The sequence below is a fragment of the Octopus sinensis genome, linkage group LG4 (assembly GCF_006345805.1).
Source record: "Octopus sinensis linkage group LG4, ASM634580v1, whole genome shotgun sequence".
NCBI classification, from domain to species: domain Eukaryota; kingdom Metazoa; phylum Mollusca; class Cephalopoda; order Octopoda; family Octopodidae; genus Octopus; species Octopus sinensis.
Window position 1 is genome coordinate 149,614,403 of NC_043000.1, and position 20,000 is coordinate 149,634,402.

Below are 20,000 nucleotides of genomic sequence, written 5' to 3' on the forward strand. Positions count from 1 at the left end.
AGATACATTGCGGAAATGTTATTTTAACGAGTTATATCTACTTATGACCCGAATGGACACATCTGCACCGTCGAATACTCCTGAACCAGTTGTCAAGTATACCACCCGCGAGAGACTTATGCTAGATGTGTCGAAACAATTGTAGTGATTTATAAAAATTCTCGTATCTTCCATCTTCCGTCTTTTATTTTCCATATATATATATACTGTTTATATTTTGTACTGTCGTTACTGCCCTTTTGTTACCATTTTTACCCCTCCGCAAAAAATCTCAAATTTTATTTAATTTGCTTTTCGCGGGAAGGAATGTTTCATTAAAGTCATATCTCGCCTTGACCTTCGAAACACGGAGTAGATGAAACAAAGGTGACTGTAGAAGGGGAATTTTCCTTGTATTGTATGTCCTTTACTCTATTGTTTCGTTGTTTAAAAAAAATGTCCATTACCTTGGTTTTGTGTTTATGTTTTCGTTTCTCATTGTGTTCGTCGTTTTTTTTTGGTGTCCTGTACCCATATATGCATGTATATATACATGTAGAGGTAGGTACGTACATATATGTATCAATATATACATATGTTTTATTTTATTTATTAATTTATTATATGACGGAACGCACGTATCCATTTCTAAGTAAGATTGTTCTTAATATTAATAATGATGCGCACTCTTAACTTTTCTGTCCCCCTCCCTTTCTCAGCCTTCATTCTTTCGGGTTTCCTTTTCTTCTACCTTACTGTCTCTCCCTCCCTCTCTCTCTCTCATTCTTCATTCTTTCTGGTTTTCTCTACAACCATTCCCTTTTTTCTCTCCCTTTCTCTTGCTCCTCCTCTTCCCTCCCATCGTTGACCCGCGACGAGAGCTCTGCTACTGTCTTTCTGACCTGGCTTCCTTCAAGTGTAGACGGCATTTTCTGTGGCTCCTTCGCCGTTCTCAAAAATAGCGTTCGTAATATTTTATCTCGTTCGGCTTAACAGCCCTTCTTGTCTGTGTTACTGTTACTCTCCTTGTCCTGTCTTTTACTGTTTATATTTTGTACTGTCGTTACTGTCCTGTTTTTGTTACCATTTTTATCCCTCCGCAAAAAAATTTCTAAAATTTTATTTAATTTGCTTTTCGCGGGAAGGTATGTTTCATTAAAGTCGTTTCTCGCCTTGACCTTCGAAACGCGGAGTAGATGAAACAAAGGCGACTGAAGAATGGGAATTTTCCTTGTTTTGTATGTCCTTTACTCTATTTTTTCGTTGTTTAAGAAAAATGTCCATTTCCTTGGTTTTGTGTTTATGTTTTCGTTTCTCATTGTGTTCGACGTCTTTTTTTGGTGTCCTGTACCCATATATGCATGTATATATACATGTAGAGGTAGGTATGTACATATATGTATGTATATATGCATATGTCTTATTTTATTTATTAATTTTATATATATATATATAGGCAAGGAAAAATTATAAAAGGCAGAATGCTAAATTAAAGGTAAATTTTAATGAAAATGGGTGTATGGTAAATTAAAAAAAAATATATATATTAATTCAAATCGGTTTTCGTCGCAATGTGACTTTTCAAGAATTGTAAGGTGAAAGGAAAATTTCTTTATAATTGAGGAGGGGGAAAAATTACATTGTTTTTTGTAAAAAAATAATAAACATATACAAAAATTAAAAAATAGGTACACCGATACATTGTAAAGTCTTTGTGTATCTCGAGTTCAATGATAGTTCTTGGAAAAATTACCTTGGAGGATTAAGATCCATGTGATTAACTCCATGTGGTGTTTAATTTAGGATGTTTGTTAAATGAATGTCAAAACAGGAAATGGGGTAGGAGTTATCCAGTTCCTGTGAGTAAGGGGAGACGACTCTGTAGATTTTATGCTCTTCAATTGGGATTATTCGATTTTTTGTAAGATAGGATGTTAATAAACCTTAAATTATAAAATTATCATTTTAGCTTCATTTGCATTATCTTTTTTTTTATATAATTGTTTGCTAACTTAACATTAGATTTTAACACTTTATTTATATTGTTTTCTAATCATATAAATTTACATAAACCAATTTATAATTTCATTTCAGATTGTTATGTCATATAATAATAATAATAATATAATAATAATAATAATAATAATATATAATAATAATAATAATAATAATAATAAATAAAGAATATAATTTTTAGCTTGAAGTGATAACTGCATGATATCCTTATATATTTGTATTAGTCCATCCATGAAGAATGAGTAGTAGAAAAAAGAAGTATGCTTATCGTGGAGTTTGCATATTAAGATACGTTTGAATTTTTCAATAAAAAGATTTTCCTTGTTAATTCTTTCTTGTGTAGTGATTCCGTCTTTACATTGGTAGAAGGGGAGAATATGTAAAATTTGGGATTTTTGTCTTTAGCGCACGAGTCTATGTGACTACTTAGTGGAATTTGATGGTATTCTGGGAGATTTATTTGTTCTTTATGGACCGCTACTCTTTTACGTAAAGGGAGGCTCGTTTGTCCAACATAATTATGTTGGCAACCGGCGCATGTGCGAACGTAGATAAGGTTCTCGGAGGAACAGGAGAAGTTGGTCTTGATTTTAAACTTTGTTCCTTGTTTGAAGCTAAATTCAGAGCCTTCAAGTAGGAAGGGGCAGGTGCCACAGTTTGGGTGTGCACATTTTTTAACTGATGGGGGTAGATGTGGCGTGTGAAGTTTGGCATTTGTCAAGAATTTTTTCAAAGATTTATGTTGCCTTTTACATTTGAGGATTTTGTGTGTATTGATAATGTTATTCATTTTTGGGTCTGTTGACAGTAGAGTGAGGTTTTGTATGATTGTGGTATATGCTTCGATATTTTGGGGGTTGTGGGTGGAAATGTATGGAAGTATTTTGGGGTTGTGTGTGTTGTTGGGTTGGGTGGTTTTCAGTGTAATGTTGTCTCGTTCTTTGGCACCTTTTATTCCATACTCTATAAGGGTGGAGGGATATTGGCGTTGTAATAGTGGGGTTTTTTGAGGTCTTCAAGGCGTATTTCTCGAGTTTTGGGATCCGAAACAATGGTGCATACCCTTTTAGCTAAGTTGAAAGGGATATTTATCTTGGTGTGTTTTGGGTGGCATGAGCTAAAGAGGAGGTATTGTTGTGAGTCTGTAGGTTTGTGGTAGATGTCTGTTATGATTTGGTTCTTAGGTGTTTTTATAATTAGGAGATCAAGGAAAGGGAGATGATGTTTGCTGAATTCCATAGTGAATTGGATGTTGCGATGTATGTTGATCAGTATGGTTTTGAATTCCAGAAGCTTTTCATAAGATTCTTCCCATATGATGAAACAATCATCCAAATACCTTTTCCAGTTTTCCATTAGGTAAATGTGGAAAACGTGTCCAAATTTCTGGCGTGATATCTCATAGAATGATAGTTCGAAGAAGCCCATTATGAGGTTCGCAAGGACTGGTGCAGCTGGTGCAATGGACAAATGCCAAACTTCACACACCACATCCACCCCATCAGTTAAAAATGTGCACACCCAAACTGTGGCACCTGCCCCTTCCTACTTGAAGGCTCTGAATTTAGCTTCAAACAAGGAACAAAGTTTAAAATCAAGACCAACTTCTCCTGTTCCTCCGAGAACCTTATCTACGTTCGCACATGCGCCGGTTGCCAACATAATTATGTTGGACAAACGAGCCTCCCTTTACGTAGAAGAGTAGCGGTCCATAAAGAACAAATAAATCTCCCAGAATACCATCAAATTCCACTAAGTAGTCACATAGACTCGTGCGCTAAAGACAAAAATCCCAAATTTTACATATTCTCCCCTTCTACCAATGTAAAGACGGAATCACTACACAAGAAAGAATTAACAAGGAAAATCTTTTTATTGAAAAATTCAAACGTATCTTAATATGCAAACTCCACGATAAGCATACTTCTTTTTTCTACCTCATTCTTCATGGATGGACTAATACAAATATATAAGGATATCATGCAGTTATCACTTCAAGCTAAAAATTATATTCTTTATTTATTATTATTATTATTATTATTATTATTATTATTATTATTATTATTATTATTATTATTATATATGACATAACAATCTGAAATGAAATTATAAATTGGTTTATGTAAATTTATATGATTAGAAAACAATATAAATAAAGTGTTAAAATCTAAATGTTAAGTTAGCAAACAATTATATAAAAAAAAAGATAATGCAAATGAAGCTAAAATGATAATTTTATAATTTAAGGTTTATTAACATCCTATCTTACAAAAAATCGAATAATCCCAATTGAAGAGCATAAAATCCACAGAGTCGTCTCCCCTTACTCACAGGAACTGGATAACTCCTACCCCATTTCCTGTTTTGACATTCATTTAACAAACATCCTAAATTAAACACCACATGGAGTTAATCACATGGATCTTAATCCTCCAAGGTAATTTTTCCAAGAACTATCATTGAACTCGAGATACACAAAGACTTTACAATGTATCGGTGTACCTATTTTTTAATTTTTGTATATGTTTATTAGTGTTTTGCAAAAAATAATGTAATTTTTTTCCTCCTCCTCAATTATAAAAAAAAATTTCTTTTCACCTTACAATTCTTGAAAAGTCGCATTGCGACGAAAATCGATTTGATTTAATATATATACATTTTTTTTTTAATTTTTTAAAATTTTCCATACATCCGTTTTCATTAAAGTTTACCTTTGATTTTATAATTTAAGGTTCTGCCTTTTTATAATTTTTCTTTGCCTATCATTTCTCCACGTGCGGTCAACACAAACCCACCATTTATTGATTTGTAATATATATAATATATATATATATATATATATATATATATATATATATATATATATATATATATATATTATATAATAATATACTGTTCGGTGATAGAAAATTCAACAAAAAAGTACTCTGGTGAGAGATAAATATTATTTATTTAAAGGTGACAATACATTCATTAAAGCGCTACCAATAGTTTCATATGTTGAGAAAACTTAAACATATTCTTCAAGCGCAAACCACATATCATAACGAGCTACAAACATTGAATAATAGAAGAAACGCCAAAAAATTGAGAAGGCAGCATATAGTAAACAACGGGAAGTAAACAACAGAAAACGAAAAACGGAAGCACAATTATATATGATAGATTTAGTCATACATCGCTTAACCAAGTGGACAGGATAATATATGAGGCAGAAGTTACTACAACCTTAAATAATACAACTGATAAGAAAACCTACATTGGATTATGCGAAAGTGAATTTAAAAATCGTTATGCCAATCACAACCTTCTTCTGACATAGGGGCAAGTGTTAGGCTACTAAGTTGGCTCGACACATATGGACTTTGAAATATAACGAAACACTATATGTGATTAAATTGAAAGTAACTGAGAAATTCAATCCTTATATGAATGAACCGAATAAGTGTAGACTTTGTTTGACTGAAAGAGTGCAGATCCTATTCAGATCTAAGATTCCTAACTCTCTAATGAACTCCAGGTCAGAAATTATCAGTGATCGCATGCGTATGTAAAAATATAACTTGAAAAATTGGAAAATTCCGTCTATTCCTGACTGACTTGATATCTTTCCAGCCTTATCATTTAAGGTCTATGGAGAACAGCTATTCTACCATTTTACTTTTTACATTTTAGTTTCTGCAGTAAAAGGGCTTCCTGCATCAGAGTGTATATACTCTTTACTCTTTTACTTGTTTCAGTCATTTGACTGCGGCCATGCTGGAGCACCGCCTTTAGTCGAGGAAATCAACCCCGGGACTTATTCTTTGTAAGCCCAGTACTTATTCTATCGGACCCTTTTGCCGAACCGCTAAGTGACGGGGACGTAAACACACCAGCATCGGTTGTCAAGCAATGCTAGGGGGACAAACACAGACACACAAACACACACACATACATATATATATATACATATATATACATATATATACACTAGCAGTATCGCCCGGCGTTGCTCAGGTTTGTATGGTAAATAACTATAAAGCATTTTTAGAGAGTTATAGCCAAAAAACAGCAAAAAGATGGAAAAAAATGATGGTAAATTTTTTTTTAGTTAAAAAGGTGGAGTTGCGTCCCCTAGACAGTTTGCAATTTGTGTTTCTGATTCTCGACCCCATGTCGAATTTATCGATTTTTTTCAGAACTGGGGGAACTTTTCAAAATTTTCGCTGCGTTAGTTTTGAATTATGACATTGGGCTATGTGTGTGTCAAGTTTCATCAGAATCGGTTGAAAGCCGTGGTCAGGGTGAGGGTACAAGAAAACAGACACACAGAAACACGCACAGACAAACTGCCGTTTATATATAGAGAGAGATATATGACAGGCTTCTTTCAGTTTCCGTCAAGGCATTGGTCGGCCCGGGGCTATAGCAGAAGACACTTGCCCAAGATGCCACGCAGTGGGACTGAACCCGGAACCATGTGGTTGGTTAGCAAGCTACTTACCACACAGCCACTCCCGCGCCTATGATTATGTTAAATATATTTGTGTACATACACATACACACATACACATGTATATATATATATATATAAAATCAGCTAGTTGTCCTTAAGTCAGAAATAAAAGCTCACTCAAAGTAAGTGCTATAGTAGATATATTTTTATATCATCAAATAATATATTACTCGTAATGGCATATAACTAGTCAGAATGTTATAAGTTTCACCAAATATTGCTGGACGCGATTAAAAAAGATCTGAGAATTAAAGTCAAGGGACAGGCATGGGACCACTTGAAATGGAAGGCACTGGTAGACCTGGTCGGCACTATGGACGGTGACACTGCTGGAACCTCTAACTTGGGATGACTCCATCGAAGAAGAGCATGAGTTGAACTGAGCTGAAACTATACAGATATCCTTTGGACTTGCTTTTCACGAGTGTTTAAGAGTAGCACAGCTAAAAATGCATCTATAAAAATACAAGCTATATAGTTGCCTATTGCGATACTCCCCGTATCAAAGGTGATATATAACTAATCAGTTAGTTGTCCATAAGTCGGAAATTAAAGCACACTCAATATGAATAATAGAGAGGAAATATTCTGAGTGCGCTTTAAATTTCTGAGTTGGTCAATTGTTTTGATATGCCTGTTGTTAGCTGCACGTGTTCTAATATCAAACTGTAAACAAGGCGGCGGGCTGGCAGACTCGTTAGCACGCCGGGCGAAATGTGTAGCCGTATTTCGTCCCCCGTTACGTTCTGAGTTCAAATTCCGCCCAGGTCGACTTTGCCTTTCATCCTTTCGGGGTCGATAAATTAAGTACCAGTTACGCACTGGAGTCGATGTAATCGACTTAATCCGTTTGTCTGTCCTTGTTTGTTCTCTCTGTGTTTAGCCTCTTGTGGGTAGTAAAGAAATAGGTATTTCGTCTGCCGCTACATTCTGAGTTCAAATTCCGCCGAGATCAACTTTGCTTTTCATTCTTTCGGGGTCGATAAATTATGTGCCAGTTACGCACAGGGGTCGATGTAATCGACTTAATCCGTTTGTCTGTCCTTGTTTATCCCCTCTGTGTTTAGCCCCTTGTGGGCAATAAAGAAATAAGAAACGTTAACACGCCCGGCGAAATGCTTAGCACTATTTCGTCTGTCTTACGTTCTGATTTCAAATTCTGCCGAGGTTGACTTCGCCTTTTTTCTTTTCGGGCTCGATAAATTAAGTACCAGTTGCGTACTAGGGTCGATCTAATCGACTGGCCCCTTCCCTCAAAATTTCGGGCGTTGTACCTAGAGTAGAAACGAATAATTATCATACAAAGTTACTTCAATGCACCAAATATGAAATCAATTGAAGAAATTGAAAAGCGGCAACCAAACAGAATAGAACCTAACTGTTATTTTAATCAATGTAGGAGTCTGTTTTGACAGGCCTATTATTAAAACAAATGTACCAACAAAGATTAATATTACATTCATAAAATGGGGTTAAATAAATTAGAACAAAAGTCAGAATACCAAATTATAGAAAATTAGAACAAAAGTCAGAATACCAAATTATAGAAAATACGAAGAATTTCATTCATGGAAGTCAAAATTGCTTTTATTAAAAAAAAAATTATTTCTTTAGTGAAAGTAATCAATCTCTCTCTCTCTCTCTCTCTCTCTCTCTCTCTCTCTCTCTCTCTCTCTCTCCATCTCTCTTTCTCTCGCCGTCTCTTTTCTCTCTCTTTCTCTCTCTCTCTCTCTCTCTCTCTCTCTCTGTCTGTATACACACACACACGTTGTTATATTTTGGAGTATCATTTTTTTGCCAACTAAACACACGCATTATATATTCATTCTTCATTTCATACTATTGTTCTTATTTTTGAGTCTTTTGTCTTAAATCATTCGCTCCACCTCCTATGACCTCTTCAGCGACTCTCCATTCTACGTGCTTCCTCCAGTTCTGTTTAGTCTATTCTGTCTTTCTGTGGACTAAACAGAACGGGGGGGGGGGGAGACACAGAATAGACTAAAAAGAACACAGTGGGGACACACGTAGGATGGAGAGTCGCTGAAGAGGTTACAGGATGTGTGACGAAAGATCTAAGACAAAGATAAGAACAATAATAAAGCTGAAGTGAAGAACGAATACGTAGTGCAAGCGTTTATAAGGACAAAGAAAAACAATTACACTCCCAAAATATAACAATATCGAAATATAACGCACATAAGGAATCTTGCAAAAAAATACATAAACGTATACACACACGCGCGGGTACTTGACATTGCCATCAAAGGTGGTCAATAGTAAGTGGTATGCAAAGCAGCTTAACTGGAGACTCGCGTCTAGTACCAGGGATTTGGTACATGTATACGTACGTACACACACACGTGCGTACATCAGTTTGTGTGTGTGTGTGTGTGTGTGTGTGTGTGTACATACATAAGTGAGCACAACTATATAGGCCAATAAGGATGTCATGTCACTTAAACAGAGAACGACACTGCATAAGGAACAGATTCATTTCCCAAGATATAAGGCCAACATAGCATTGAGCGAACATATAAAGAAATATGCGGGGAATTTCCAAACAAACTTCAAGGTTTTCTCCATCTACCAGTGCCAGGAAACAATCTCTATACAACAAAGATTAAATAAAGAGAATATACAGGGTCAATAATACTCAACCATAACAAAAATGAATACACCAGAAACACCCCCGAAAGACAATGTAACTGCAGATCTCCAAACCGCTGCCCTCTAAACAACAACTGTCTCGGAAAAGAACTTGTGTACAAGGCCAAAATCACGGATCCCAAGGGAGTAGCAAAGACGGAATGACGGGCAACTTGTTCAAGGAAAGGTATACACAACACCCGACGTCATTCATGAACGAAAAGAAAATCTCCGCAACATCCCTACCCTGTATGATATGAACATTGAAAGAAGGTAAAATAAGTAATTCCCAGATAAAGTGGAACATCATTGCTAAAGCTAGAGAATACAAAGGATGGAATACCAAATATGATCTCTGTATCATTGAAAAATTAAATATCATAGTCAACAGATAACATCCTAAATATTGTGGATGAAATCTTGTCTTCTTCCATACACAAGCAATATTTCACACTTAAACATTTCAAAGAGGAACCACTACCAGCGCCGCTAATTCCACCAGGATAGCTCCTTTCCTGAATGCGAAATTTGAATATACGTAACACACGAACTCCACTCACAGAATAAATATATCCCATAACAAGCTACCTCAGCGCACAAACATACACACCTAGAATATAATATAAGATAATGCAAACAAATTTACCATCCAGCATGACTGTTTGCCCAAAAGTCAAACCCAAGGGAGATAACCACTCAAAATATGTCATCCAAGAGTAGCGCCCCTTGATTTATTGATGCTTTTAAGAGAGTCTCTTGAATTCAACCAGAGTTTGTGTTTTTATGATCGTGCTTGACAACTTGTTATGATATTAAGATATTTTTCTTAACATAAAACCAATGGTAGCCTTAATACACACACACACACACACATACATGTTTATGCGGTTATGTTTGACTCCCACCACCGCTTGGCAATCAGTATTGCTGTGCTTACGTTCCAGTAACTGAGCGGTTCAGCAAAACAGGCGAATAAGCTTTGAAAAATAAGCCGTATGGTCGAATTGTTCGACTAAAGCCCTTCATGGTGGTGCCGCAGCATGGCCGCAGAATGAAAAATATATATATATATTTTTTTTTTTTTACTTGTTTCAGTCATTTGACTGCGGCCATGCTGGAGCACCGCCTTTAGTCGAGGAAATCAACCCCGGGACTTATTCTTTGTAAGCCCAGTACTTATTCTATCGTTCCCTTTTGCCGAACCGCTAAGTGACGGGGACGTAAACACACCAGCATCGGTTGTCAAGCAATGCTAGGGCGACAAACACAGACACACAAACATACATGCAGACACACATATATATATATATACATATATACGACAGGCTTCTTTCAGTTTCCGCCTACCAAATCCACTCACAAGGCCTTGATCGGCCCGAGGCTATAGTAGAAGACACTTGCCCAAGATGCCACGCAGTGGGACTGAACCCGGAACCATGTGGTTGGTAAGCAAGCTACTTACCACACAGCCCCTCCTGCGCCTATGTATATCTTCTTTTCATTTTGTCGTTGCTGTTGTTATTATCATCATTATTGTTGTTGTTGTTGTTGACATTGCTTTTCTTCAGTGTCATGTTTTCGTCTTTGTAGGGAATTCTTTTGAGAATTTTATGACCAGCTTTGCAAGTAAACTTTTGGAGTTCGATAAACTTATTTTTGTTCTTTGTTATTCGTTGAAGTTAGTTCTGTTGGAACATTTTTCAGATGGATTTTTAGACACCATTCAAACATAGAGGCAGGCATTGCTATTGATCACCCCCTTTTGGCCACTCTGTTATCGTCACATACTTCTTCAACGCCCTCTACTTCTTCAGCCACCCCTCCACCTTGGATCTTTCCACTGCCCTAGAGAGCAATACCGCCCACTTTGGGAACCACTGAATTAGGACTTTGCTTTTGATCTTTTTCAGTGTTGATAACATAGGTCCAACCAAATTCTAACTTTATATATAACTAGCAGTATCGCCCGGCGTTGCTCGGGTTTGTAAGGGAAATAACTATATAAGCATTTTTAGAGAGTTATAGCCAAAAAATAGCAAAAAATGCATTAAAAATGGAAAAAAAATATGGTAAATTTTTTTAAATCGTTGACTCATCGTAGACATTTTTAGAGAGTTACTTCCCTTATATAATAGCAAAAAAATGCATTAAAATGGAAAAAAATGATGGTAAATTTTTTTTAAATCGTTGACTCATCGTAGACATTTTTAGAGAGTTACTTCCCTTATATAATAGCAAAAAATGCATTAAAATGGAAAAAAATGATGGTAAATTTTTTTTTAAATCGTAGACTCATCGTAGACGCGCGCTAATACCCAGAAGAGCTCGATATGAATCACGACTATAAGATACCCGGTTTTGGTTACACTGCACCGCAAAATGTGGGAGTAGTTAGGAATATAAATCGTAGGAGACAGACAGCACACAACCTCTCTTTTATATATAAAGATTCATTATATTCTCTCGTAAATCATGTGCGTAATTCATCTGTTAAATATCATCATCACGACAATGACATCGTTATCGTCGTTGGTCGTTGTCGTCGTCGTCATTATCATTGCAAATAATATGTACTTAAAAATGTTATGTATAATCTAGCTTATTTTCTACTTAGATATGTTGAGAAAAAATCTGAGAAAACCTTACCTTGGTTCCATTGAATTTATTTTTTATTAATTGCGAACGTGTTACAGTACCTGGAATCATATTAAAATAGTTATTGAAGTAAAACATTTAATATTGACGCTGTACTGAAATATTTAAATTTTAAAAAAGAATTTACATTATAATTACAGATAATTTCACATCAGTTTCTGTATAGTAGATTTGTACTCCTATATGTATATATAGAGTCATCAGATAAGATCCAAAGATGTTCAGTATAGAAAACACGTTGTAATGCTTAAATGATGCTCAAACGATTTGAACTTACATTCCGAAGCCTTTATCGAGGACTGAGCCTGCGGCGTAAAGAGTGGCTATGAGAGAAATCCGGGTGAGCCGATATGGAGACAGTGATGTAGACAAATACACTTGGGCTTGATATATAGAATGCACATACATACAGCATCTCGAAAGAGTCCAGAAGCTGGCTACCCGCATGGTTCATGGTCTCAAAAATGTGTCCTATGAAGAAAGGCTGAGGACGCTCGACCTTTATTCTCTAGAAAAACGCCGCCGCCGTGGTGATCTCATTCTCGCTCACAACATCATAAGCGGAAAGTGTAACCTCTCGAAAGAGCTGTTCTTCACTCCTGCTCCAGAGCGTCGGCTGCGGGGTCACCCCGAAAAGCTCTACCTGCGACGATTTCGTCTCAATCGAAGGAGAGGAGCTTTCTCCGTCCGGGTTGCGGATCCGTGAAACAAGCTGCCAGACGAGATGGTGAAGATGCCGACGACCGCTTTGTTCAAAGTCTCCCTTGACCTCAAGTGGCCTGAACTCTTTACATGAACACCACCCTGTACTTAACTCCATGTCCCCCTACATAGCCTTGCTATTTGCTTTTGAGCCAAATTAACTAACTAACTAACTAACATACATACACACATACATACATACATACATACATACATACATACATACATACATACATACATACATACATACATACATACATACATGGGGCAGAGATGCAGGAAAGCAGTAAAATGTGTCAACCGATGCAGACTTTGTGGAGTTAACACCGAAGATATCACCCACATCGTAAGCAGTTGTCTGAAAATGTCTACTTATGAGACATGATGTTGTAGCTAGGACACTTTATATTGAGATCCGTCGGAAGGATAACCCCGAGGACAAGGAAATAAGAACCCACAGAATGGTGGAAGCCATAGCTACTTATAATAAAAAGGAATACTGGTGGTATTTCCTAGTGAAAACCTCAATACTACCACCAACAATGAGCCACAAATCTGGTCTGTGGCCCTCAGTAAGTTGTTCCATAGGAATTTCAAGTTGTGTTCTATGTTACATTTCTGTAACTCCTCCCCCTTCTCGTCAAATGTTCAATTAGGACGTCTCTATATCTCTGACTATTCAAAGGATCCTTAAGCTTCCAAACCCTTCTTTTCCAGACTCGTCTGCGCTTTGAAATCCTTCTAGCCTGAGGTCTGAAGTCGCTAATGACGGACCTGTGTTGAGGGGTACATTCTTCACCCGGGAACACCTTTGCATTTATGAGCAACCGTGTAATCCGCTTTCTGGTGATAATGTAGATAATCTGGCTAGGTTGGTCACCAGATCGATTAGTCATCAGGCAATTGGTTGGCTTCCCGAAATTGGCGTTACAGATCATTAAGTTATTTGCATCACTAAACTCCAGTAGCCTTGTTCTCTCCCCAGTACAGGAACCAACTTCATGGCCACCTCGTACACCACCAGGATGCTATCCATGTTCATTTTAGTCACCAACCACAAGATAAGGTCACTGTCATTTGCCTTGAGGTACTCTGCAAAAGAATATCATAAAATTGCTCTCTCTGTTCATTTGGCAGACACGGTTGAGAGGCATGAACAGAAATAATTGTTGCTGTACTACTTTGAAAAACTAGTCTAAGCTTAAGTATTTTATTGCTCATTCTGTCAACCGCAGTCACCTTATCTACCCATTTCTCTGCTAGAAAAATGCGCACACCATGTACTCCGTCATTGTGGCTTTCCCAGAATGTTTTTGCCTGTGAGGAACCTGGCTGAAGCTCCCCTCCGCCTTACTTTTTGAATGCAACATACATTGACATTCCTCTATTCAAGCATCTCAACAATCTCGTCAGTCCTACCTTTCATTATATCTACACTGACAGTGTCAATTGTAATGAAATGAAAGGGGAAGCGGGTGCAAACAAGGAGAAGAGGATGGCATTCAGCATACATGCATATATATATATATATATATATATATATATATATATATACACTCTCACACGCGCATACATATATGTATATATATACACACATACACACATGCACATCCCCCTACACACACACACACACACACACACCATATTACTGGATGTCTGCATCCAATTCTTTTCCTTTCTGAATATCTTTGGGAATGATCCAACCTTAACTATGCAGTGTTGTTGGTGATATGTACAATACTCAACACCTACAAATGAATGTTTAAAGGCTATGTTAATTAGATAACAATGCATTTCAAAATTCTTAAATTATGTTAGTCAAGATAACGTTTCAATGTAAGAATGCTGGATTGATCTGGCAACTACTACACAAAGTTTCTGATCATATCATATCACAGTTCTGTAATTAATACTTTGGGAGTAGCAGTGTCAGTGAACTTTACACGTTTCTTTCAAATATTTTAGTCGGAGATAACAACTACTTCCCTAAACATCAACAATAATACAATAAGATGCTTGGATTTACAGAAACGGCTAATCCTGTAAGATAAAACAAGGATGAAACAGAAATATACATAAGCATAAAATTATAAAGTATATTAAAGGATATGAAATAACTCACTTTGAAAATTTAATGGTAGTCTTGCAATAAACATTATTATAATAATTATAACAAAAGTCATACACAGCTTCTTAACTTGGACCATTTTTATCTAAAAAAAAAAAGAAGAAGAAATAACGAGAAAATGTTGAAAGTTACTCGTGATAATATTTAAGATTGATTATTATTTTTTAATTATTTAGCTTGAAATAGGAGTCAAATCTTCAAGTGGTATTCTATCGCCTTTAAAAGGGAAGGACGGTAGAAGACTATGTAGTCTTACACATAAAACTGCAGGATGATCATGACTGGAACACGTCTAACAATAGGTCCGCTGGATCACTAGTGGCTTGGATTTAAACAACAAGACCAACAACAAATCAATAACAGCAACAACAATAAAATCGTGAGATGCAGCACGAAGTTTTGTCAGTGAACAGGTCGCAGTCTCAAAGCGACGAAAATATTTTGACAAATTAAATTTAAATGTTGAAGTGAATCTAACGGTTTTGTGTGTTTCTTAAATGGCTTATAAACACCTTCCATGCTGCAATTGTTTTCGTTCCAGCACACGATCTCAGATCAAGTCACTCGCTATGCAAGTACATCTCCGTAAAACAATAAAATCATTATCAACAAATTCAAGCATGAGTAGGGAGTGAATTTCCAAGAGAAACTGATCTCAGGGAAAGAAATGAATATGCGGCATCTTTAGCATGGCTTTTGTGGGATAAAGTGTTTGACTTATTAAGAATAATGATAAAAGGATATGTAATATAGAGAGTGTAAGCAGCCTTCTAACACAGACAGGAGGCTGCTACGGTAGGAGGTGAAGAGGTGGAGAGGTAAAACACTGTACGTGTGTCCAGTGGGTACAGCATGTTGAGTTAGTCTTTTCAAATCATCATCAGTGTGATCTATATTGGATGTCACTAATATAAAACCGGTACTCAATGTGTACTGCACTTGAGCATTTTAGAGGATCAGCATCCGTTTTGAGAGGAACTATTTTCTAGCTCTGGAAAGCAAGTCTAGTGAGATGGCTATGAGAGGCCATTGGAAATTGTGAGTGCTAACATCATTGCGTTGTGCTTATACATAAGTTAGTGCAGTGCAAGAACTATTTACACTGATTTGTTTCTTTGTAATACGAAGGCAAAAGTTGTATGATCTCATTGGACAGTGGTTTAAAGGTCTCTGTTACTCTGGATAAATCTTAAAATGTGAATAAAATCTGAGATATCTTTATCAGTATAAAAATTGTTTCGTATGCATGAAGTAAGTCACAAATGGCTGAGTTAATAAAGTGACATATGAATATATAAAGCATATATGTAGAGCTCCAGTAATCTATATAAACTTTAGTATTTATGGGAGATTTAGTGTTATGGCTTGTGAGCCACAGTATTCTCATATTAAATTTATAATGCATAATTAATAAGAAGTCATACGCAGCCCACAGACAGCAGTGTTTTGATATTTGAGAAAAGAGAAAAGGAGAAATTGTAACAATTATACTCTTTTCCTAAGCATATCAATAATGGAAGTGATGTGAGTCCAACGCAAGATTGAATTGCAGTCATAGTTTGCCTGCATTTTACTGCTGACGTACAATTGCTTGTGAATAGGCTATTGGATTCACAATCGTCACCTCTTCCTCTCCTGGTGTCAATAACATTATTTACCTATTGATGGGACAATTGATTTCTACACAGATTTCTGGGTTACACACTTACACTTCAAGCATCATAGTAGATTGTTGAGAGCTGTTCAGAGTTTTTATAGAGACAGTAGGGCGTGAGTGATGAAGTAAGTGGTGTGTAAGGTTGATATGAAGGTGGGATTAAAACAGGGTTGTCTCCATGATGTCTCCATGACTATTTCATTTATTATTGGATGGTGTGGTGAGAGTGGCTAGAATCATTGGTAGGGGAGCCCAAATGGTGGGAGAAAATGGAAAGAAGTGTTAGGTGAGTCAGTTGTTGTTTGCCGATGATACAGCACTAGTGGCGGATTCGAAAGAGCATCTGAGGAGACTAGTGGTAGAGTTTGGAAGAGTGTGTGAGAGGAGGAAACTGAAAGTGAATGTAACTAAGAGTAAGGTAATGAGATGTTCGAGAGATGGAAGGGCTGGTAAGATGGATGTGAATATAAATGGTGAAATGTCAGAGGAGGTGAGTATTTTTAAGTATTTAGGATTACATGTGCCGGCGGATGGGGTTGGCTGAGGAAGTGGGATACAGAGTGAGGGAGGGGATTAAGATACTTGGAGTTGTGAAAGGTGTGCTGAGAGAGAAAAGGTTGAGTATGAAAGCGAAAAGAGCGAGATTGTGCCGACGATGTTATATGGTGCAGAGACGTTGGGGCTGAGAAAGGCGGAAAGAAGGCGACTGGATGTGTTTGTGATGAGTTGTCTGAGGGCTATGGTTGGTGTGACACGGATGGACAGAATGAGGAATGAGGAGGTGCGAAGGCGAGCAGGAACGAAAGAAAAACTAACAACTAAATTGGATAGACGAATTTTGAGATGGTTTGGCCACATGGAGAGGATGGATGAGGAGTGGATGGTAAGGAGGGTGATGAAGGCAGAAGTGGTAGGCAGCAGAACCAGAGGCAAACCTTTTGTAGTTATTTCTAATTGGAAATTAAAACCGCTTTTCTTATTCCGCGTTCTATTTCTTTAACAAAACACAACTAATGTCAGAAGATACCGGGATCAACATAATTTGGCTGACGCAAGATTAACTCTACAGTTTGTAGAAATTAGCGCTTCAAATATTTGGGCAACTTTTATATTTCGCGAAGAATATACAGACATTACCTTGTACTCGTTTACTCTTTTACTCTTTTACTTGTTTCAGTCATTTGACTGCGGCCATGCTGGAGCACCGACTTTAGTCGAGCAAATCGACCCCGGGACTTATTCTTTGTAAGCCCAGTACTTATTCTATCGGTCTCTTTTGCCGAACCGCTAAGAGACGGGGACGTAAACACACCAGCATCGGTTGTCAAGCAATGCTAGGGGGACAAACACAAACACACAAACACACACACATACACACATATATATATATACATACATATATACGACAGGCTTCTTTCAGTTTCCGTCTACCAAATCCACTTTGCCTTTCATCCTTTCGGGGGTCGATAAATTAAGTACCAGTTATGCACTGGAGTCGATGTAAACGACTTAATTCGTTTGTCTGTCCTCGTTTGTCCCCTCTGTGTTTGGCCCCTTGTGGGTAGTAAAAAATATTTTATAGAATACTTATTTTCATAGATAAACGTGGTTGTCTTACTTATTCCGTTTTTCTCGAAAAAAAATTATCTGTCGGAACGCAAAAACCCTTAATGTTGGTAGGGGTTGCCTATACCACAAGGTGAGCCTTGCTATTGCTATCATTTGATGGTGAAATATCTTCTAAGATAGTTTCTTTTTTCCTTTTTATGGCTGTTAAACGTTCTGAATTCTTTCTAATAACATATGTCATGATTATCAGTAACATAGCTAGGGGTAAGGCATGGGGTCTGTGATCCACCTCGGTGACGCTTTTATGCAGGCGGTACTTTTTGGTGTCGTGGAGGCGCAATGGCCCAGTGGTTAGGGCAGCGGACTCGCGGTCATAGGATCGCGGTTTCGATTCCCAGACCGGGCGTTGTGAGTGTTTATTGAGCGAAAACACCTAAAGCTCCACGAGGTTCCGGCAGGGGATGGTGGTGATCCCTGCTGTACTCTTTCACCACAACTTTCTCTCACTCTTACTTCCTGTTTCTGTTGTACCTGTATTTCAAAGGGCCAGCCTTGTCACTCTCTGTGTCACGCTGAATATCCCCGAGAACTACGTTAAGGGTACTCGTGTCTGTGGAGTGCTCAGTCACTTACACGTTAATTTCACGAGCAGGCTGTTCCGTTGATTCGGATCAACCGGAACCCTCATCGTCGTAACAGACGGAGTGCTTCCCACTTTTTGGTGTGCTGTATAAGCCTGCATAGGCTGTATTGTCCCGGGCTAGGTGTGAGGGAAAACTGAAGAGCTTCTCCAAGTGGCATAAGCTTTAGATATTCCACTGATGATTAAGTAGTTATATTTTACTCATTTTAATTAGGAATGTAATCACAAAATAGTATTTATTAGTCAGTGTGTAATTAAATTTTGGTTTTGGTCGATTGAAACTTTATGAGAGAATCAATTTTCATTGTTGTTAATGAATATATTTTTGATTAAGGTTGTAATTTTTAATTAATTAAAAACAATTTATAATAAGTGAAGGCGCATGGCTCAGTGGTTTGAGCGTCGAGCTTACGATCGTGGGGTTGTGAGTTCGAATCCTGCGTGTTGTGTTCTTTAGCTAGACACTTTATTTCACGTTGCTCCAGTTCACTCCGCTGTAGAAATGAGCTGCGATGTCACAGGTGTCAAGCCGTATCGGCCGTTGTCTTTCCCTTGGATAACACTGGTAGCGCGGAGAGGGGAGGCCGGATCCATAAACATCATCGCTCGGACTTGTGCCTTAGGAGGATGACTTTCTAGGTGCAATCCCATGGTCAGTCATAACCGAAGGGGTCTCAGATTTATAATAATTATAAAATTATTTACCAGGAAATCAAACTTAGAATATTTTGAACTAGCAGTATCGCCCGGCGTTGCTCGGGTTTGTAAGGGAAATAACTATATAAGCATTTTTAGGGAGTTACTTCCCTTATATAATAGCAAAAAAATGCATTAAAAATGGGAAAAAATTATGGTAATTTTTTTTTTAAATCGTAGACTCATCGTAGACGTGCGCTAATACGCAGAAGGGCTCGATATGAATCACGACTATAAGATACCTGCTTTTGGTTACACTGCACCGCAAAATGTGGGAGTAGTTAGGAATCTAAATCGTAGGAGACAGACACACAACTTCACTTTTATATATAAAGATTTCCGAATGAGTGAATTTTCTTTATTCTAAAAGTAAATTCTCTTAGAACTTATAGCTGTCACTATAGCGACCAAACATGAGAGGCAGGCCCTCAACGACTGAAGTATTGATTGAGCCTTATTTTGCGTGCGTATCAAGTTTACTTCTGTATCTGTTCACATACATGTATGTATGTGTGCGTATGTATGTATGTATGTGTATACATACATTATATGTATGTATATATATATAGGTTTTTTCCGTACCTTAAACAAAACACTGATTTTCCTATTATCACGTAGTCATGCGCAACAACACGAGTGTACGAGTACGAAAATATACGATACAAATAATTGAGTGTATATATATACACTCAATAATTTGTATCGTCTATTTTCGTACTCGTATACTCATATATATATATATATTATATATATATATATATATATATATATATATATATATACACACACACACTCAATTATTTGCATC

At 37.1% G+C, this 20,000-nt stretch overlaps 1 protein-coding gene across 1 annotated transcript in view; it reads right to left on the reverse strand.

Annotated features, from left to right (window-relative positions):
• LOC115210944 overlaps window positions 1-20,000 on the reverse strand; it is a 35,101-nt gene that overhangs the window by 6,050 nt on the left and 9,051 nt on the right. Inside the window, exons 2-3 of the mRNA XM_029779734.2 lie at window positions 14,622-14,712; window positions 11,789-11,838 (exon numbers count right to left, since the gene is read on the reverse strand). Of these exons, the coding sequence (XP_029635594.1) occupies window positions 11,789-11,838; window positions 14,622-14,706 (135 nt within the window). The 5' untranslated portion in view covers window positions 14,707-14,712. The remainder of the gene's footprint in view (window positions 1-11,788; window positions 11,839-14,621; window positions 14,713-20,000) is intronic.